The 23,491-nt window shown below is 35.9% G+C and overlaps 1 protein-coding gene across 11 annotated transcripts in view; it reads right to left on the bottom strand.

Moving 5' to 3' along the window:
• The window catches only part of Robo2 (roundabout guidance receptor 2), a 1,616,745-nt gene that overhangs the window by 542,545 nt on the left and 1,050,709 nt on the right, over nt 1-23,491 (bottom strand). The window contains exon 1 of one of the 11 annotated variants that reach the window (XM_063224741.1): nt 816-1,813. The exons of the other annotated variants lie outside the window; for them this stretch is intronic. Coding sequence (XP_063080811.1) covers nt 816-876 — 61 coding nt within the window. The 5' untranslated portion in view covers nt 877-1,813. Of the gene's footprint in view, nt 1-815; nt 1,814-23,491 lie in introns of those variants that run through there. 11 annotated transcript variants of the gene reach the window in all.

Here is a 23,491-nt window from a genome sequence, read left to right as displayed (position 1 = left end):
TTTTATTTTTATGAAAACAAATCATGTCGATTATTTCCACTCTTCATTCAAAAGAGCTACAAAAGGATTCTGTAACAGTCTCATCTCATGAAAATATCCCAGGGAATCAAATCAGAACAAAAGACAAGAGAAGCAGAAGCAGAACGCTGTCTGCCTGACAGGCTGACTCAACCTAGAGGGAGACACCTAGAGCACCTGTTTCAGGTCCCCATTGTGTTTGCCCACTGGGGACAGAGCTGAGTGCTCCACGCCTGCAGCCAGCCCGGAGCTGATGCTGGCGCATCGCCCACTCTCACTTTGACAGTTTTCTCTGTGATCTAAATTCTTTATTCTGATATCATGTAGAACAGCATTCACCTGGCTCACAGGTGATACACACTGATCCCCGAGATCACCAGTCTCCAATCCCTCACTCACTGAACCTACCTTGTAGTGTGGTACTATACTTCTCCACTTGAATGTCTAACCTAAAGTTTGGACACGAGAACAAACACCAATTTGAAAGCAGGCAAATCAGCATTACACTCTTGCAAGAGATTTACTCTCATGTTTCTTTTTTTCCAGCAAATCTGAGAGTCCGTCATTTATTATCCAACTCTTCAATTAATTACAACATTAACAATGGGTGACTATGAACATGTTCCACATACTGCAGCTTAGAAACAAAAGATACAAAACCTCTGCCTCTAAAGAGGTCCTGCCAGTCCAAAACAGACGATCAGACAGTTATTTTACTTACAACCCACATCAGACTTAGGAATAAATATTGGCAAGGAGAGGATAAAAGATTTTTTAAAAAAGCATTTCAGACTTACCATCAACCCGAACATATAAAAATCCACAGAGCAGTAGTGGTGTAAACATCAGCAGACTCATTTTGACATATTAAAAAGGATCCAGATTGTTTAAGAAACCAATCCCAGAGAGCAAACTACAAAAATAAGTATCAAAAAAAGAGGTAGTTCCAAAGTTTAGACTTTCCTAGACACTAATTAGTCAAGAAGAGCATATCATCGCAAGTTCAGAAGGGGTTGGTGAAGAGGTCTTGAATAGGACACATTTAGATCCATCCAAATTAACGGAGGGTACTTCAAAGGCTGCTGTATTTCCACTCTGGCTTCCTAAATTCCCACAAATTCACCCCAGGCGGAGGGATTATTCAAGTGTGTCTAACCCTCTCTCCTTAGGCTCCATTGCAATCCAAAGCCAAGTTCTTTCTTCAGAAGTCAAGAAGATGAAGGGGGAGGAAAAAGACCTAATTCCTAGAAAGTATTCCACAAACTTGCCAGCGCGCTGCCGAAAAACCCTTGGCCTGCCTACTGCTTTTCTTTCCCGTCTCCTCTCTGTAGCAGCAACACGTCCCGGAGTTTTTTTGGTTTTTGTTGTTGTTGTTGTTTTGCTTTTTGCTTTTTGGTTTTTGTTTTTGTTTTTCACTTAACTTCCATCACACGGATGTGTCAAAGCAACACTTTGCAGGCGGGCCTCTCCTTTGCAGCCTCGTCGCCTCCCTCCACCTCTCTGGTTTCCAAAAGAGAGGAAAAGGGAAATCAGGACGAGTCGGGTGGAGAATCTGAACTCCTACGTGGTGAGGCAGCGGGGAGGGAGGCAGGGAGAGAAGCAGGAGAGCGGGGGTGGAGGGAGGGGCGGGCTGAGGCTGCGCCACCCCTCGGAGCGCTCTGGCACCCCGGCTGCGGAGGAGCGAGGCGCGGGCGAGGGAGCCCTGGACCCGGCTCCGGGAGTCCAAGCGCGCGGTGCAGCCGGCAGAAGCCGCCGCGGCCCGCAGCGGAGCGCCCGCCTCCTCCCGCACGGCGCGGTGGAAAGACTCGGAGCTGGGAAGCCTGGAGGAGAAGGCGGCGGGAGGGAGGAGGGAGGGGAGCAGCGCGAGCTGCTCGGAGCGGCCCGGGGAGGGGTGGGAGCTGAGGGGTGGCGCCGAGCTCACCCCCTGCAGACTCCGCCCTTGCAGGGGGTAACGGCCCCCCGGGGACTGGGGCGGGGTCTGCAGAGTGGAGAGTCCCGGGGGGACGGATGTGAACAAATTTGGAGCTCCGCCGGCTGCGGGGGCTCGGGCCACCGGTCAGCCTGTGCCCCTCTCGGGCACCCCCTCCTCCTCCCTCCCGCCTCGGGAGCGGATAGGTGGGCGCTGGCCCCCGCTCCTCGCCGCGTCCCGTTTAATGGGCAGGTAATTTTCTCGGTGAATGATTTCGCGCAAGCCCTTCCTAATTATTCATCCCGCCGTCTGCTGGAGCTCGCACGCGCTTCTGGAAAAAGATCATCCCTGAGCACCCGGGGCGCAGCCTCGTGACCCGTTAAAGTCGCACACTCGCTCACTCCCCACCCTCACCCCAGAAGCTGAGCTGGAGGGAGAAAAGGCCCGGGAAGGAAACATAAGCACCCCTGGGGCTGGAAGGTGGTGTGAGGGTACTTCCCACAGGGGGAGGGGGAAAAGGAAAAGCCCCGGAGCAGGGTGGGGAATCTGGCTATCCGCTCCCGGTCCTCCCTCGAGGGCCTGGATCTTAGAACTGGGGCTACCGAATCCCCCTCGGAGGAGAAGAAGGGGTGGCATCTCCTCTCTTAGTCGCCTTGTGACCTCTCAGAGAGGACTTTGCCGGCACTCGTGGGGTGCCAGCGAGTTCTGCAGAGAACACTTAGGAAGGGAGGAGCGGGGATCAAAGAGCCTAGCGGCAGGGGAGACTGGGGGTCTGGGACCCTGAGCCTCCCGAGACTGGTACCCTGCTGATCGCGGAAAGGTGACCACCTAACTGAACTAAAAGCCGAAAGAAAGAAAGAAAGACTTAGCCCAAAGAGGAAAAAACCACCAAAATTATGACAAAACACTACCAAACGAATGTCACTCGGGGCTGGGGACGATGAAGGACGCCCACGTGAAATCAAGGGGATGGCAGGGTCTGAGGTGCCCCAGCGTGGCCGGGCCCACGTGTGATCACAGGCTCTCCGCTGGCTGTTTGATGCTTGCTCGGGTGACGAGGAGGAGGCGGCCCGCAGGAGCTGGCGCGGGTCCCGGAGCCGCCGAAGGCAGAGAGTGAGTCTTTAGTTCCCCCTACTGGAAACTATTAGGAAAGAGTCTCTCCATGTGATGGCGATTGAGGAAGAGCCTTTTGTTTGGATAGATGCACTTTGGTGCTGCCACTTAACTCAATTCTGCCTTGCCCATTATGGCTATGTTATGATGTGTTTTAAAAAGTGGTCAGCGACATTCACATTTAAGAGATTATGAGGACTCTTCCCAACTTCCCAGCACGCTTGACACTTGTAATGAAATACTCTTGCAGAAGAATAAAACAAGTTATTTTTCTTATGAAGCATCAAGAGTAATTTCAGCACACTTTTGATGTACACTATTTAGTTATAAAGAAAAAAGCGGTCAGTAGACTGAAGTCAAATCTCTTGGGGTTTCACAGTAACAAGTCAGAATTAGCACCAGGTTGAAAAAGACTAACCTACTAAAAGGAAAAAACAGTCACCACATTCCCTTCCTCTCATCCCTCCCTGTTCTAACTCAGATAACAACTGTGGTCTACAAAAATCCAAAAAAGTTGGGGAATAGACGTCTCTTCTGTCTGATATAATGATAAGTAACTGACAATTCTTTCATTTTAAACATTTTGAATAGGCTAAAAGTTGAGGATTATAAAGTTTTCCCCATTCTTATACATAATACCCCGTGCTTATCTCAGCTATATTTCCTTATTTAGGAGCAATAAAAAATTCCCTGAAAATGGGATCTCCATAATAACAAAGTTCAGGCTTTAAAAATCATGTGACATTTTAAGATCTTTAAAATGAATCTTGGAAAGGAAAATGGGAATATTTTTCATATGGAGATTTTTTATGGCTCTTCATTTGTCAGGCAAAAGATAAATTCTGTTTTACACTAGATAGACTCACCAACTGTAAGTACTTTTCCTTAAGAACCTATAAAACCACTTGGAAACAGGAAGACTATGTGTGGAGAGCAGAAGGGATTGGTTGGAGGGGATCCATCCACTAATTTCCAAAGTCTTCTAAGAAAATACTACTTTTCAATTCATAGGGAGTATAACAAAAAACATATAGAGAAGATTTTTATTTAAGGGAAATTTAGTTATATTTAATGAACATTTTTGGTCAAGCATCTTTATTTTGTAGTCATGATTACGAAAAGTAACTCTTATGATTAATCCATTGTGTCAACTTGAGTTTAAAAGTTTTAAGAGACTCAGCAGGGAGCCGCGATCCTTATTTTGTAGACATCCTTAGCCTGGCAAGAGCAGGGTCCAGAGATTTTGTAAATGCTACATCTGCCCTGGGGGGCAAGTGAGTGGCCTGCACACAATGTAAGGGAGGAAAAGAGGCTTGTTGTCTCTGCATTTGGCTCCAGTTGCTTTTGGTGGCTGCTGCCTTGAAGAGCTGTCCATGTGTCGGGGCTGGGGATTTAGCTCAGCGGCATAAGAACCTGCCTTGAAAGCAGGCAGTCGTGAGTTGGATCCCCGGTACCGATAAAAAGGAAAAAGACCAAAAAAAAAAAAAAAAAAAAAGAGAGCTGTCCATGTGTCATACCATCCTGTCTTGGAGTCTTGAGTATTAACTGAAACTTCCACACACTGTGAACTAAATAAACCATTCCTTCCTTCATTTTTAGTGTTGGGTATTTTGTCCTAGCAAGAAGAGGAAAATAACCAAGACAGTATCAAAACAAGCCAGAGATTTCCTATGGGTGCTGCCTTCTTTCCTACACACTTGCTGAATTATGGGGAAATATCTGTAAACAAGGAAGTTTTATAGTTCATCTTTTCTGCTTCATTTGAAGAATTCATAAATAATTTTTAAAAGAACTGTCAATATTTCATTGATAAAAATGTGACTAAAGGAAATCTTTTCAGAATCTCTCCTAAAGGATAGTTTGGGAATGTGACCTAAATTCCCATTCTAAGGCAATAGCAGTAAAGAGTCCTCAGTCAGAAAAAAATAGTCATTAAATTCAGAAGAACAGATACCTACTTTGTAGAGACTTGATAACATTTCTATTGGAGAAATGTTTAGATTTCAATTAGACTTCACATAATTTGAGCACTAAATCCAATTAAGAAATAGATTATTATTTTTTAAAAAGATGGCCTTTTAAATCTGAATTTTCTAGAAGTTAGAAATTCAACTTTACCAATGCATTACCTAAAAGCATTTTTTTTTAAAATTTTCATTTAAGATAAAAAGCCAAAAGTGGCTTAGAACAATGAATTCTCCATACCCTAATAACAACTTAGAGGTTTTAACATGTGGGAAAGCAAATAAGCATTTGATTTCAAATCCTTTGCAACTATGAATTGTTTTTTACTTTTTAAACAAGCAGCTGAATAGAGAAAATTGAAAGGAAATGGAGGCATCTTTTGTGTAAAACGACATTATGATAACCTCAAAGTATGCCTTCAAGATATATATTTTAATACATCTCAAAGCTAAGCATAGGCCAAAGTCTACTAATTAACCCTAATTTGAGGAAGGTGATCAAATGACCTTCTTAGTGATTGAATTTTGATTTGCCCATTCTGTAGATCTGTAAACTTAACTATGTGAAGGGAATCTGTACAACAAAGGGTATAAAATATTACACATTTCTTTTCCACACTAGATTCCTCAGTGATGTGGTATAATTTGAAAAACCTCAATCCATGTTTTCTTACTGTTTCCAACAAGCTCTTGTCATAATTGAAAGGCTGTATATATGGAAAAGTCAAAGGTTTGATCCATAATAATTATTTTAATATGTACTGGCATGCAGTGAGCACGTAAGAGTTTTCAGAAATTGGTTTAGTTTGCAAAAAAGTCATTATGTTGTTAAATTCCTTTACAAAACTCATGTGGTTGATTTTATTTCCACTGTACAGATGAAAAACTGAATATATATGACTCATGCTAGTAAAAAGCACAATCATCCTGTAAATCCAGAAGGGATTATAAAATTTATATTCCTAGTTTGGACTATGCATCCTGGAATGCTTTAAGGTGTTCAGATTGCAGACACACTGTCAAGAATTTGCATTGATTGATCAGTTTATAAAAACCCTTGGTGCACTTAAACAGAACTATGTGTCCATATATTCAAAAACGAAGAATTGTTCAAGCCTGTATGTCACTATGAGTTATTTGTTCAGTTTAGACATTCTTATATGGTATTATCTCACATACAATATGGAAACGTCACATTTAATAAATTGTATTCATTATTACTTACAAAAGGCACAAGACAATTAATACAAGTGAATCATTAACAATCCAACAATTTTGACTCTTTTGTTTCTATATTAATTTTTATTACACTCCACCTCCTTCCAAAAAGAATTTGGGGGAAACTAAGTAAATTCAATAACATTTTTCTGAAATGTATCCAATTTCAATCAATTCATTTTAAAGTATTCACTAATTTGTTTCTATGTACCAAAAACAAAACGTATTTTGGTACTTCGCGTAAGAGTTATTAAAACCATCTATTTAGATTTTGAGATTTAAGTTAACTAAAATGTAGCAGTATTTCATTTAAAAATTATGGTTTTCTTCACCAAATATCTGCCAGATATTGTCAAGAAAAAAAGGATTATTTTCTCTAGAACGAAAATCAACTTGGGAAACCATTTTCTATCTTGACTGAGAAGTTTCATGAACACTTTTTGAATAAATATTACAGTAATATACAACACTGTTATATTTCTTTAAATGTGTACATCTTTAATATGTGCACCTTAAAATGTGTGTGCCTAAAAATCTTTTTAACACATAGGAATGTTCAGAGGTCATTGACAAGATTGTGATTTTTATTTCTCTTCCTAACGTCAGCATTTAGCTGCCCATCACAAAACACACAAACATATATCTTAGTCAAATCCAAAGGCTAACCACCTGTTTGCTCAAAATGAAAGAGTAGTTAAGTTTTGGGTAATAAATTTGATAACCTCACATGTAGTTTAGGCTAACAACTTTACAAAGTAAGCAAAATTGTCCACCTTGCAAATTTTTAAGTGTAACTTCAGTCACTAGCCATGACACACTAGGAAGGTTTGTGTTCAAGTTTTGCCCTTTTGTTTTACGATTTCTTTTTAAAGATCTCAAGTTCTTATTTTAGCCTAACTTAAGTGATGTAAAATAGAACACTTCTTTGAATTTTTATGTCACAGTATCCTAAAACCAAGAAAATCCCTTTAATTTTTTGCCAAACTATTCCATGTCCATCTGTTCAATCTCAACTTTGCATAATTGAATTTTCACAATAAAGAACTGTAATCCTAATAGAAAAATTTATGTTATGACTGAAACACTTTTCATTATTAAAAAGAAGAGGTTGTCAAAGACTTTTTAAAAAGAGTCATCATACCTATAGGCGCCAGATTCTGATATCTGTTTGCTCACTGAATTGTCTTTCCAATATATTTCATTTCATACTGAATTCTTTTATTTCTTTTTTTTGGACTGGGGATTGAACTCACTACCTTGAGCTTGCCAGGCAGTTGCTTATGCCACTGAGCTAAATCCCTGGCCCTGAATTATTTAAATTAAGAAAGAAGTTTCTTATTCTCACTTATAATAATACCATGGAATTAATCCAGGGGCACATGTGATCCAATTGCACTTTTTAGGGCTTTGTCACAGAACTGATCATTTGGGAGCAGATTCTGATTTTCTTCCAATATGCAAAGTGTCTTGTTTCTGCTTAAATTCTAACTGCCTATGGAGACCTGCAGTTCACTGTACAAATATGAGGTTTCTGGTTCTTCGACATCAGCAGGAAATTTAGGTAATATAATCTCTTAAAAAGTTAGACATATCTTCCTTATGTGATAAAATAAAATAAATTGAAAAACATTTTGTGGCCCAATTTATAAATAAATGCAGAGAGACACAAATAATAAGAAATACAAGGTACTTCATATTAAAGTATTTCAATTTGATGGAAAATTCTCTCCATCTTTCTTAGTCTCTGCTGATTAAACTTTCACATTGTGAAAACGAATACAGCAGTCAGTGGTTTTGTTCTCCAAATAATTTTAGCCTTTCCAATATAAGCTAATATGAATATAAAATGATTTAAAGATCAAACACATAAATCTGCAAAGTGCTAGGGCAGCTTTTGTCAGTTGGATGCAAATTGTACAAGCCTCTATATTACCGATGTTTTAATTTTTAAAATTTCAATAACTGTTTCCTCATACAGTGGAGGAATATAAACTTTGAATACATTTGCACCATTAATAATTAAACAAATACATACATGGCAGGTATAAATATTAGTGGTTTTTAGCAATGGGAGGAATTTTCCATTCTTTAGTTTCTCATTTTTCTAAATTATTCACCAAAGGTATTTTTCTTCAGTGATCTGCTGAAATTACTGTTGAATATAATTGCTATAGACAAGGTCACTGAAAATTCTATAGCATCATGAGCACTGAGAGGCTTTTCTTTTTCCTGTTTCAGTTTTTTAGTTTGTCTCTATGCTGGTTCAAGTCCAGATTGTTACTTACCTACAATTTTGTTTCTCTTGTCTCCACTTCATGTCGGACTGTCACACTGTCTGGCAAAGCTGGAGGAACTTTGACAGGTGTTTTGGTCATCTATTTTTCAGTTTCTATTCTGAATAATATTTAAATTATCAAAAAGAGATGAAACTATTTTAAAGTCTTCTAGATGAGATTGCAGAATATTACTAAGTAAGCTATTTACTACTCATTAGGAAAGTTTTCAGTTTTTCTCACTTTGAAGCAGTATTTCCACTCCATTATCAACTGCCTTTTTTTTTCCCCTCTCTTTTTATTGGTACCGGGAATCGAACTCACAACCACCTGCTTGCAAGGCTGGTGCTTATGCCGCTGAGCTAAATCCTCAGCCTCTTTCCCCTCCATTATCTCTGCAAAGAGAAGGGGTAATAGATGTGCTCCTGAGTAGGAACAAGACAGGCACACTGGCTCCGAACTAGAACTCTGGAACCAATTTGTTCTATCTCTTACAATATGATCTAAAAATCGCTTCATCTATAAAATTAAGATAATATAGTTTACAAAGTCATTTGTGTGTTGCTTCAAAAGAATTTGTATACATTTTTATTGCTTAGGCTTGCTGGAGTATTTAAAGAATCTCCATACTAATGAATTTTAACAAAGAGTCATTTTCTTCTTCTACACAGAAGTTGGCAAATTCCTCAGCCTCTTTAATAGTTCATTTGGACCATGTGATTCAGTTCCGGCCAATCAATCCATGGCAAACAATTCCAAATTTGGCTCTGAGATTCCTCTGATACCCTCCTCCTAGTTACTATAACTCCTCACTCATTAATTACATGGCCAAATCCTGCAGAAAAAATAAATCCCACGTGGAATAAATGGTTCCCTGGACATACACAGAACATTCAGACTATTTCAAACTCTTAAATGTTTGGACTCTGAATTAACACAGTATAATGCATTCAATTATTGAAGTTCTAAAAGACTTGGCTTTAGTTCATAACCTACCCTGACAAATATAATCAGTAACTTTAAATACTGCCTAATGCTTAGTTAGAAATGTGGTAATGTGTTTCTTCACAGAATATTAAGCTTTGGTTAACAGAATAAAAAGTAAATTATGACACCTAATTTTGGAAACTATCACTATAACACTGCAATATACTTTTCAGAGTGACTATGTTAAGCTAAATTTATTTGATTGACTTGAGCTGCCTAGGGAATTAGCAATGCATCTTCTGGGACAAGACCTGGGTAGAACTAAATACACAGGTCCCTTCCTCCCTGGCCGTGCTCCTCTGATCTACTTCCCACTGCCGTGAACTAAGGGCATCTATGCCTTGTCACATCCTCCCGCCATCCTGTCTCTTCGTTGAAAATGCTGACCACCAGCCAATTTAAGCTTTTTCTCTTTTAAACTGTGGGTGTCAGACATTGTGTCTTAGGTAGGGGAAACCGGAGTAATATGTTGATAATCGTATTTAATAATGCATGGCAAAGTCTCTCATATTGAGGCATGAAAGCTCAAATTGATGAGGAAAACAAGAATGCCATAGTTTATGGGTCAGACCCATAACAGAGCTGATGGCATCACCAAGTATAAGCAATATTATTTTACAGTAATGTTTCATGACATTAATTTTTCATTATCACTTTCCTAAGGAATTAATATGCTCTGACTCTGTCACCTTAAAGTTCTCATATTGATATACTAATTCTAGGTGATGGTATGAGGTGCAATTTTGGCAAGGGTTTGGGTCACAAAGATAGACTCCATTTGTAAAATATTTTCAGGTGCAAAAACTGTGAGAAATAAATTGCTGTTGTTTATAAGACTTGCAGTTTTTTTTTTTTTTAATTATATGCTAGCGGTCTGAACAGATTAAGACCTTCGTTTTCTAATCATTTATCCAAGAAATTCCATACAGATAAACCACTTATATGCTTATGTACAATATGCATATGTTCATAATACATGAATAGGGAAAGTTTTCTTTGCCCCTAGAATCATTTTTCTATCATCTCCAAAGAGAAAGAATTGTATTATAAATACAAACAATTTTCACATCTCAAACAACAAACGTTATTTCCTGTTTGCCCTGGCGTGACATATGAATCAGCTGGGAATTCCTATACATCATCTCTTTCCATGTCTAGGATGATGGGACACCCACTTTTCAAATAAATGTAGAGGCGGAGATGGTTGGTAAATTTTTGGGCTAGACACAAATGGTTTCCAAACTAAAACAAAGTAATGGTTCGCCTGCCTTCCCCTCCAACAATATTTGTTGTTACTATCTGACCTAGCCAACTCCTACCGAGTTATTTTTCGAAATCATTATGCAAATTCTCTGTGACACTATAGGTTAATGCAGGCTAAAGAGAAATGACCGACCATCATGTGTTTCTGTCTCGGGTTGAGTAGCACCCGCCAAATTCATGTCTGTCTGCTTGGAAACTCAGTGTGTTTCAAAATAGAGTGTTTGCACATGTAATCAACCTATGTTCATACTGGACTACGATAGGCATGAATTGCACGACTGCTGTTCCTAGAAGAGAGAAATTTGCTTATAGAAATAGAAACCATGGAGAAGACCATTATATAAAGATGATGACACAGATTAACCATTCTGTGCCACAAACCCAAAGAAGTCGGGGACCACCAAAACCTGGAAAAGACAAGAAAAAATATTTCTCTATAGCTTCCTAGGGGAGCATGGTCCTGTGACTTTGAGTTTGGGCTTCTAGTCTCTAGCACCGTGAAAAAATTAATTTGTCTCGTTTTGAGACACTTAATTTGTGATAGTTTGTTATTTTAGCTCTAAAAAACACTATAACTGTTATCTGGATAAATTTAAAATGGGAAAATAAGTTGTTTACCTAGTAAAATTCAGCAAGATTTATGATAAATTAGTAGAAGTCCTTGGAAATGGTCATAAGCATTTTAAATTTGTGTAAATTAAAGCTTATCATATATATGTGCATGGAAAAATCACATATATATCTAAATACAAAAAATTTAAGTGAAAGAAAAATTGGCTTAAAAGTTTAGAGTAAAAGGATGATTTCAAAATTTCAGAACTGAATGATACTTTTAAGATTATTCAATATCATTTTCTTGTTCCATACTTCAAGTATAGGAGGCCAATTTAAATAAATAATAGACTACTCATTAATTGCTCTTTTAAAAACTTTATTAATTTATCCAAGACAAACTTGCATGATTTATATATTGTTTTTTGTTAATAGTTACTGTAATTGCCAGTGAATTCTTATTAAAAAATGTGATTTTGTACATTTACAGACTTTTTGTCATTTCATAACTGGAATCATGTCAAAGATTTAAAATAATTCTGTGCTATGAAAATGTTGCATGTTTGCAGTACACAGTGATACATTAATTGTAGGGTACTGGTACATGCAAAATTTTTTTCCCTCTTCCTCCCAACTCTTTTTATTACGCCAGCATCGGGTTCATTTTTTTTTTATTTTATAAATTAATTATCACACACAGAGAGGTTAAAACTGAACTAATAGGCCAAAAACCATGAACACAAAATTATAATAAATCAAGATGCACTTTAGATACATTATCATTGCTGGATTTTAATAATTCATTTTTTTCTTCATACTACTATTTGTGTTTTGTTTCATCATTCTCTCTTTCTCTCTCTCTCTCTCTATGAATATATATACAATAATTAATTTTGGTGTCTGATTTATTTTACTTATTATGTTTTCAAGTTGCATTCATTTTCATAACTCAGGTTTGTCATTCTTTATGACCAAGTGACAAGCAAATCTCAATATTTATAACACTACACCATCTTTCCAATGATTTTTTATTTATATTCATTTTTTAATGAAGAAGAAAAAAATACTCCCTAAACCTAAGTGCTTCTAAATTATCCAAATTACACTATCTTGGTAACTTCTTCACAGGTACAGTAAACAGCAGTAGTCAGACGGTCACTGTAATCATAACAAGTTAAGATACTAGGTATCTCAAGTTGAGGAACATAGTCTCATTAGTCTATTTTTGTAGTCTGAGACAAAATCTATAGTAAACATTGAAATATATAATAGGCTATATATACTGAAAAAAAATACATGGAATTTAGGCCAACATCTTCAAACAAACTTTGGAATGTTGACCAAGTACTCATGATACTTGATACTATGAAGTGTTCCAAAACCTCAGGATGAAGAGAGATGTTGGGAGGAAAAAAAGAAAAATCAATCATCTTATAGTCATCAAAGCAAGATGCAGAGAAGTAGATATGAAAAATACTGTTTTAATGAAGAACGCATTCCACCAACAGCTATGTGCATACTCACATGGAGTAAAAATTAGAGGAAATGTGAAGTTTCATACACATAGAACCAAGAAGAAAAGTAAACAAGAAATGTCAGAAGGTTTTTAAAAGGTTTTGGAAAACTTCAAAAAGTCAGAGATACAGTGAATAATACTCATTATGAAAGACAGAAAGTGAGGTTCTTAGAAATTGAGTTTGGCAGAAGACTACAAAAAGAAACAAGAGTTCTGAGACATGACTCACTTAAAAGACCATTTCCTCACCACTAAATTGCGTTCACTAATTCACTGTTAACCATGGCTTCCTGCCTAAGGAGGTATATGGAACAGCCTTAATTTGAGATAAGCTTTGGAAATTGGGAATGAGAAGGCTGCATGAGCAATTCCTTTTGACTTATTGCCGTAGGTTATGTAGAGGGGTAAGGAAATGAAATAGAAGAAACCAAAAGTGGGAGGAAAGAAATGTAGAAGGAGTAAATAAGTCAGGGAGAGGAGTATTCGATATGCTTGATTTCACGGAAACAAAATCTGGTGAAAGCCATATGAGTTGACAAGTCTTTTGCTATTTTGCTTTGGAGATATTTAATCCTGTAGGTTCCTTTCTTCTCCAATTTTGTCTTGTGTTATATAATGCAATATGACCTCATTAATTTATACTATAGAAGTTTTGAGTTAGCTTAGCTATGAGCCACACCCCCGCGTGCTTAAGTAGTCTAAGAGGACCTGAGAGTAGTTCTTGACTTGCATTATGACAATTCTGAATTTGACCTATGACAGTGCTTAAACTAGCACTCATTGTTGAGAGATCTCTTTTACAGTTGCAGCTCAATAAAACAGTCTAAGTTCAATAATACAGACTTTTTAAATGATTCCTAGCATCTGATTTCAAAAGAGCTAACCAAAACCACACAGCAATTATCATGCAATTTACATACTACTCTTTAATTTGAATTCACATTTTCCCCAGTTGACTTTTCATGCTAGGTATCATCTATGGTAGGCCCAAACTGATAATGTCTGTGTCTCCTTTTGCATACATCTAGGAAGCACTAGTTTAACAAGCACAACATCATCTTCTCTCACATACACCAAACCAGCTCCTGGAGATGTGTCTTTATAGGTATGGGAGCCATCAGCTCCTTAAGAAACATTACTGCATTAAGGTCTTCTGGTGGATTCTTCCTACTTACTTCTCATAGACTGACATTTGTTTTTGTAATATGATATTGTCATCACTGTTTCCATTGGAAAGAGATTTAAGGATGTTATTAACATTATAGTTTGTCAGAGTTATATTAATTTTCCTTGAAATAGTATTGCTTCCACTGAGGAATAGAATTATATTTCATCTGTCTCCAGAAATGCTTTTAAATTAGGCTTGATGTTGACTGTATGACTTTTCACTACTGATGTAATTTAGTTTTTTATCTGAATCTTTGATAAGTAGCTGTATGACTCTCTTATTCTAGTTAAAAATCCATTAACTTCCCCCCCATAAAAAAAAAAACTATTGCTTTAAAACATCAGCATTTTATATCAAAGACAAATACCAAAATATATTATCTTTGCAAAGTGCTTGTGTCTATCTCTGCTTAAGTCTCCTGAGCAAGAAAATTTGCAATGGCTATAATAAAGAAAACCAGAGGGGAAATGATTAGCTCAATCAATTTAACACATATTTATTGTGTACTATCATGTGTTATGGAATAACATGAAGACTTCTGCCTCAGAAACATATCTTGCCTTTCTGGATTTTAGTTCCTACAAAATTATAGAGTTGGACTAGTAACTTCTAAAGCACCAGTATAAATATTCTATTGTTTATTTCCCTTATGTGGTAAACACTTCCAAAGAGTCACCATTTGTTTCAGCACTTTGTCCTGAGCCATTTGCAAGACCATTGTTTTGGATTTTAGAGTCTATGAAATAATGTTAATTTCACAGCTATGATATGGAGTGCTGCTTTTTAAATAGTCCTGCCTTAGCAAATCTGCTGTAATACAAAGTGCTTGTTATTATTATGTGTTGTCCCAGTGTAAGCTGTTGTTCTTTGGAGCCAACTGTTGACTAGAAGGACATGATCTTTCTTAGTAGATTATCCACTACATTCCACAGGAATAGTAAGTCATTATCATCTGTTAAAATAAAAAACATACCAGCATTGGGGTATAACAAAGTTTGTAATGATACAGATATGGATGTCATAAAGATTAAAATTTATTCCTTATTATTAAGTGGTCAACAGGGTTTCATGGAGATAGACTGTTAGAAATCTATAGAATTAAAGGAAACTGCTTCTCACTCTCTTAATACTCAGCATATAAGCATATTAGACATTTTTGATGTTCGAATTTATTTACCATGGGGATTTAATTTTGTCTATTGTTTTGATGGTGATGCTGGTGATTACAGTGTAGGAGGAATTTTGAATTGATCAATAAAGTAAAATATTGAGATGATTACAGGAGAAATGTCTCCCTGTAGAGAATGTGAAGGCTGTTTCTTTACCTGGTTGCTTTTAGGAAATAAGACTCTAAAACTTTCAGTTAAAAGCAGCAACCAGGAAAACACGTCTCAAAAAAAAAAAAAAAAAAATGATGTAGAGATTTATGTGTGCAACTTTGAAGGGCTCCAGGGATTTCTATGTGTAAATCCCCAAATGCCAAGACTGTAAGAAATTCCATTATCACCCTACTAGCCCATTCTAAGTTCCCTCAGCACAAATGGTACCACCCAGGAGACTTTTCCTAAGAGGGCTGTAAAGATTCTCTGAGGTTGTTTGCATTTCAAAAGAAATTCGCATAAATCATGAATCTTTTGTCTAACCTTATGTCACTCCCCTTTATGTTCAGTTGGGAACAATTTGTCCATCCTTTTAGAAACTTTTGTTAGTTATCATGTTAACTAAATTTCCAAGTCACTATAGAACATTACATTTGATTCTGCCCTGGGAAATAAATTTATATTTCAATTTGTTAATCCCAAGAAACTAGAAAGCTTACACAAATTTAATTATTCATTTCACTTAGGACATATTGTATTGTATTTTGTTTTGAAGCATCAACTTGGTAATAGGACTCTAATAAAAATAAATAAAATTGAAAGATTCTTAGGATTTGATGACAGGATCAGGCAGTCATTAGTTAAGAGAAGACCAAAATAGTAACTGGTAACAGAGTTGGAATGTAAATGCCATTAGTTGACCTTAAATGTCTAATGATAATAATTAAAATAAATAACTTTTCCATTATAATAAAATGTTTTGTGTTGGAGGTTAACGGCTACTTCCTTTAGGTTTAACTACCACACATTCTGAAGGGAGGGGTTAGCCCTGCTGTCTCATAGATTCTTGTCTTTTAAAGAAGGCAGCTAAATGAATTTACTGCAAAGGACAGACTTTTCAGTCTTAAAAAACAAAACACGAAAAGGTCCAGCTAGTGGTCACATTACCAGTGTTTCAGTGTCTACTTTATGGTATTCCTGTATTCCAAAAATTCCAAAACATATCTTTTCCCCCTGCAATGTGTTCTTAACTCAAAAATTCAAAAGAAAGAAACAGATTTGGGGACAAAAGAAATACATAAAAGAAGTTTCAAAATAATGATAAAAGAGCATATTATAAAAGCAACTTATTTTGTCTCCTGATATGCTTCATTATTATTCTGAATACAGTCCAGAACATGTATGGACTCTTACATTTCCAACTTCTAATAAAGACTTAGAAATATAACACAAGACGAATAATCAACATACTGGAAATATATAGGAGATTATATATATATATATATATATATATATATATAATTTGGAGTCTTTTAGTTATTTCTAATACAGTTGAGCCTGTAAATTCCTGCTTCTAGTTTTTACTGTGAACAAAACTTTCTCTCTGTAATAAACACTAGGTCAGAATATTGAATACATCTTGTGTACATTTATGTTCATGGGATAAACTTCCCTATTGGGAGCTAAAAGCATTCCTTGTTTTCCTCATTTCAGCCAATCAGCAACTCATGCTCTCAGTTTTCCCCTCATTTTAAAAAAATTAACATGTAATAACTACATGTATTTAGGATATAGTGTGATATAGGATGTTTAGGATGTATTATGGATATAGTATGAAATTTCAATATATGTGTATAGCATGCATTAATGAAATCACACTAATTAACATTTTCTTCACCTATCATTCCTATATGTTCAGTGTCTTCAATTTCTCTCTAGTTCATCACAAATCATATAGTAGGTTAATGAGAACTATACTCATCCTACTGTACTGTAGAGTGCTAAAATTTATACCTTGCATCTACAAAAGAAAGACAATTTTTTTTTAACATGTGGAAACTGAAAGTGTGGATATGAATATAGAGACTGGAAAGGGTAAGGGCAAAAGGAATTGGCAAGGGTTAGAAAACAAGTATTAAAACATAGTTACTGAAAGGGTTTTGGCCCAGAGGGGACACTGTAGCCAGGAAAGCCTCAGTGGAACCAGGAAGCTCCTATCTCCCCGCCCCTAGGGATTTACCTGTGACTCTATCTCCCCCCACCCTTAGGAATCTGCCCCTGGCGCCAAATGTGTGCCAATGAGATACCTGTGCATCTCTAATGGCCCTAGGGCACTACCCTAAGCTTAGGCTACTTATATACCCCCATGCCAGGTGTCCACTAGAGAGATCTCCAGCAGTCGGAGGGTGTTGGTTCTCTCTCTCTGTTTTCTCAGAATAAAGGCCTCTTTTGTTTTATAAGTCACATCTTTTGGAAATAATCCTATCAGTTACTGCCCAACTTGTGACACAGTTCAGCTTGGTGGCAGACTCTGTTTCTGCACTGAAGCTAACATTCAGAGGATAAACATGTTAGATTTAGGGATTTTCTACTGATTGTCCCTGATACTCTACTCTTCCCGTATCCTTTTCTGTCTGACCTCTCTTAAGCATTCATGGGGCCATCATTTCATCTACAGTGAAATATTAACACAATGCTCTGTCTACTTAAATACAGACATTTAACTTGGTAGTGAAATGCAATATTAAACCACTGTGTAAAGCTGCAATTTGAGGAAATGCTACATAATAACTTGTGACATCTAAATAAATACATGTCATTGTATGTGTTTTTTTCAGAGTTAGCCTGACCTTCTGTGCATGTACTTATCATAATGGACACAATGTACATAGAATCTGTATTATTATGCTTGAGTAAAATGTCATATCAATACTATGTTTTTTTTATTTCTAACAAATTAAGGTTGTTATTGTTGCTATGAAGTATACTGTAGATATTCTTAATTTAAAAAAAAAACATGGGTGTGAGATTTTTATTGTGCCTTTTTATATTTATTGTGTGATTTAAGTATCATTAGAAGATGAATAAAAAATGATTTGACTATCCACATAACAGCATAGCAGATTCAGTTAGGTTAGAGGCCAAGACTTTCATATAAGAATTCCACCACATGAGATTTTTATGCTTGCAAGAAACATTTAAAAGAATTCTGTATTGATAAGTATATAGCTCATTTCTTTTCATACTTTTCATTGAAAATCTCTGGTCGTTCATCTGTGTTTCTATTTCTTAAACTAAAAACACTAAAATAGCATACAAATGGTTATTAAAATTATTATACAAGTATACAAACTTTTTTACTTATTTCATTTTTTGTATATGTTTGTGATACGCTAGAATTGCCCTTGGAAACTAGCACATATATGTATAACATCTTGATCATTTTTACTCCTTTACACCATTCCCTGTAATTTGTTTTTATCTTTTTCTATTTTCCTGCACCGTAGGCTAATCCCTGTGCTGGTAGCTTACTTGATGGGATAACTCAAATGCTTCCCATGACAGCTACGAATCCATGGTTTCAGTGTCACTCAAACAGTGGTTCCTGGGGTTGATGATTCATGGTTACCATCAAACATGGAAGTCCTTGAATGAACATTCCAAGCTACATACTAGTTCTTCTTGCCCACATTTTATAATAACAGTCCTCATGATAATCTTTTTAATTTTTTAAATTATTTTTTATAGCACTACGTAATGATGCCATTCATCTTGGGGAGTTTGTGCATGCTTGTTACACATTTTAATTCTTTTCATTTGCCTGTCCTTCCATCCTCTTTCCATCTCTTGACTCTCTTGCCATTTGCAAAAGATCTAACATCCAGTCATAATGAAACATTGCAGAGCTCCTTTGGACTTTTATGATGTTTATCTTCTCACCTACCCTACACCTATAATTGTATGGAGAGGAAAAGCAGTTTGTACAAATATTAATTTTCAAGTCAATGCCAAATCAGCAAATAATTAAATGAGTTCACTACACAAGATTCTGAGAATAATCAAGTTATCTAGGCAGAAAAGAGAACAGTGGAGCCTAAGGAGAGGGCAGAAATAATTTTATTTATTTATTTATTTATTTTGGTACCAGGGATCAAACTCACAACCTGATGCTTCTCAGGCAGGCGCTTATGCTTCTGAGAAAAAATCCTGGCTGGAACTTTATTGCTTAAGAAGTAAAGAGTTTCAGTTTTAGAAGATGAAAAATGTTCTGGAGATGGATGTTGTGATGGTTGCTTAACAATGTGCAACTAGTATTACTGAAATGTTTACTTAAATATGTCTACATGATAACTTTAAATTTTCAATATTTTTTGCATCATTGAAAAAAGTACCTTCACATCCTGTTAAAAAATATTTTTCACACTATTCATTAATGTAAATATATAAACACCAGAAATTACAAAGAAAAGATTTATTAAGGCCTGTATCTTACCACTAAAGAAATGTGTATTTTTAAAACTAGTACCACTTTTCTCAGCTTATTATTTTATAATTGCCGTCTTACTACATTATTTTGTATTCTGCTTTATTTCCATTAGTTCTTGAAAAATTTAAGATTTTCTTACATCATTGGACTTAGGAAGAGTGTTTTCCACAGTTTGTAATGTAGAGTATTGATGTACCACACCTTATTTGGACACTTATGTTAATTCCAGGATTATTCATTACTTCCTTAAATGAACAACACTGGCTTGAACATATTATTCTATGAGCCCCTGTGCAAATTTTAATTGCTTTATTAGAATTTAAGTATTTTCTTCAAAAAACTGACTTATTAACTCTAATGACACTTTTAAGACTTTTACATGCACTGCAAAAAAAAAAAAGCTTCTGAGAAAAAACCAGAAAATATTTACGTCTCACCAGCAGAAAGAGCTTTTTTTTTTTACTATTTTTTTATAAAAAGTTCTCCTCACCCAGATATTTGTTAAATTATTTGTTGCTCAGTTTCTCCTTCCTTGTTTGTGCCTTCATTTTTATATTTAGCCATAAACTCAAGATATTTTCCATTTTAGTATAAGGTGAGGTGACTGTACAAATTATTCTTCACAAACCTACTGAGTTTTCAATTTGTTAAGCACATCTTATTCTTAGTGTTTAAAAACAATATAATCCCTTTAGTAGGAACCCAGTACTTCAAAGTATATTAGATTTCATAGTGACAAGTACCAGTGTGTGGTGGGCAAGCATTTTCCTTTGAATTTGATAAAGGTATTTGCAACCTTATTACCAACTTCTTATTACTGTTAATCCCATCACCAAGTAAATCAGATACAAGTGGCAGACTCATGATTCAAACACTAATCTATCTGAAAGGAGGATCTAAAGTTCTAAACTCAAGAAGCAAGGAAGAATCATCATTATATGGAAACCGACTATTCTCTTTAGGCTTCTTTTTTGAAGTTTTCCACAGAATTATTGAAACAAATGGTTTCAGATTTCTATGTTATGAACTCTTGCAGATGAAAGGGTCACTTTAAACCCATTTAAAGTGAAAGTGATAAAATTCTAGGAAAGTAGCATCTGCTCATTTGGGAATTCCTGGTTGTAGTTTTACTAATGCAACATTTGTCCTTCTCCTTTTATTTCTTTCATTTTAGCTTCTCCTTCCTGTTCTCTGAAACCCTCATCTAATGATAAAGAATTAGTTGATGTCTTTCAATCCCAGAGAACTGTCTCTCCTTTGTAATATTTATTTTGGAAATATTTCTTTTTGGCTCACTCAGGTTGGGAAGGGGTGAGGCTGGTGTACAGGCAGGCAGGGCTGTTGTTTCCTAGTCACCCAAAACTGTGAAATTGACTCTTAGGACACAATTATGAGGTGGTAGAAGGCATGGCCATATTACTCTTACATCCTATTATTTTATATTACTAAAAAATCTCCATATTGAATATATGCATGTTAGTTATAAGATAAAATATTTCTAAAGTGATAAAGTATTCTTTATCACATAAACCATGTACATGTAAATTTTTCCATATGAAGGCAATATTATATAATATTGTATTGTATACTATATACTAGGTTTTCTGTATGGTCTTTATAGGAATAAAAAACAAAAATAAAATGGTAGAAGTTCCAGCCTTGTGCCTATAGAATTTTGGAACACTAAACATGATATCACTCAACAAAAAATGAAAAAATCGTTTGTGAAATGATATGATGTACAGCATCTATGTAGTTATAAAATATATGAAGAATAGAAACAGTATGACAATCTTCGTAAGTTTGTGTTTCTGCAGAAAATTCTCATTTTACATTTGGTCCTTTATTTAAGGTAATGATTTATATAGAATGCCTAAAAAGTATTTTTCCAGGATGGGGTGAAATAAAATACAATGCTATAATTTTCTCAATTTGTTTTGGTTTAACTAACTCTTGTATACTTTCTTGAACTAATTCTCTACAATGATTGCAAAAGAAAGCCAGTTTCGATTTATTGCAATTTCTCCAGTCCTAGTAACCATTAGATGCTGTCTCTGCTAGGATCAAATAATCTCTTCATAAATCAGGGTTACTTCCTTCATCTATTTACTTTATCTTCCTTTCACAGTGGAAGGTTGTTTTGTTGTGGTTGCCTGCTTTTGAACTCATTTCCTTTGCATTTGAAAGATGAAAGGTCACAGGGACAGGCTGATTATTTTCCCACCTAACACTTTCTGAAATGAGATACAAATTCCAAGGCAACGTTCTTACATTCTAGTAGTCCTCTTCAGTCTTCAGTTGTGAGGTATTTTTGTTTTGTTTTTGCCAAATATGTTTTTATTTAGTTTGAAATCCTAGAAAAAACAACTATCTCTTGATTTGATAAGAACAAGTGTTAAGATTATTATATAAATTACGGTACAGATCAACAGCTGGTGTTGCCAAGGGACTCAAAGGTAGAAGAAAACTAAAACTAACTAACTAAATAAATAAATAAAATTCATGTAGCTATTATCTGACAGCAATTTTAGTAATACTATAATGAATAAATTTTATTTCACAAAGAAATACAATTTGAGATCTATGCTTCCTACTTTCATGCATACGTGGAACTAAATTATGCTCTGAACAAAACTACTTTCCCCTTAAAGAAATGATCTGAATATATACAGTAGCACAGGAATTCAGAGATGTATGGCCCATTCCCACTCTAACGTCCCTGACAGTGTGGCCTGAGTATGCTCTTTTCTGTGACTCTTGTTTCCACTTGGGTAGAATGTGGATAATAGTGGCATTTACAGAGCTATTCAAAAAGGTTAAAAATTGCATTAGATTAAGGGATATGAAAATGTTTTTTAGAATAAAAAGTTTCAATTTGACCCATTTTTATTATCCAACCTGATTTATATGAACAGATTGATGCCTATTGCTGCTCACCTTACAACCACCAGAAGCTGGACTGGAAAATAGGATATAATTTTTGGTGGATAGATGTCAGAAGTGTATAAAGAGACTGAAAGTTTGCTATTCACAATCACTAGGAAGCCATTTTTTAAAGGACCAACATAGGTTTATGTGTATATCCAGTTCACTGTAGCACTAGAACGTGAAAAAGCAAAGATCCAAAACACAGAAAGTTACATAGCACAAAACAACATTTTGCTACATGAATAATTAGTGTGTGGGGGAAGCATAGTACATGGATGTATATTTCTAGTCTCCCTAGTGTAGCCAAGTCACAAACACATCAGGTTTCAGTTTCCTGTTATATTAAGGTCATAGATGGCTCTGTAGTTTTCAAATCATGGGCCTTGGTCTGAAGCAGGCTGTGATGACAGAGAACTCTGGCAGGCTCCCTTTAGATAGCTCCTCATTCTAATCGTATCAGATGATTTTGAAAGCGCTTATACATATTGGGTTTCTTATTAGAAATAAGCCCTTAAAAATAGCTTCGAAATTATGGTCCTGTAACATTTTGTCCATTCTGACACTAAAAGGCATTGATTTTTATGATTCTACCCAATATCAACATTATTAAATGTCATCCTAGAATATAATTTGCATAGGACTGCTTTAATCATTGATAGTTATAGGTTAAATACTTCTTGACTTCAATGACCTTTTGGTCAACATTCCGAGGAGACGGAGTAAAAATATTCCTTTAAAATATCAACGATAGGAAAAGATGTGATGCTCTGATGCTCCTTGTATTTCTTTGCCTCCCATAAGTCCTATACATGTACACAATGGCCCTTTTATTACAAATTGCTCGTACTATTTAGAAGTGACACCACTAATAGCAAGCCCTAAATGTTATTAATCATGTTTAAAGAAAAGAGAGTTCGTTTTAGTAAAACATTAGCTAGCTCTTGTTAAATTGATTTTGGCCTTCTTGGTTAATTGATTTTAAACACTATTTCCTCA

This window comes from Cavia porcellus, unplaced genomic scaffold, assembly GCF_034190915.1.
Source record: "Cavia porcellus strain 051 isolate PalLab524CR breed Dunkin Hartley unplaced genomic scaffold, mCavPor4.1 scaffold_15, whole genome shotgun sequence".
Classification (NCBI taxonomy): domain Eukaryota; kingdom Metazoa; phylum Chordata; class Mammalia; order Rodentia; family Caviidae; genus Cavia; species Cavia porcellus.
Note: the sequence above shows the minus strand (reverse complement) of the source record. Positions and strands in the feature narration are given on the sequence as shown.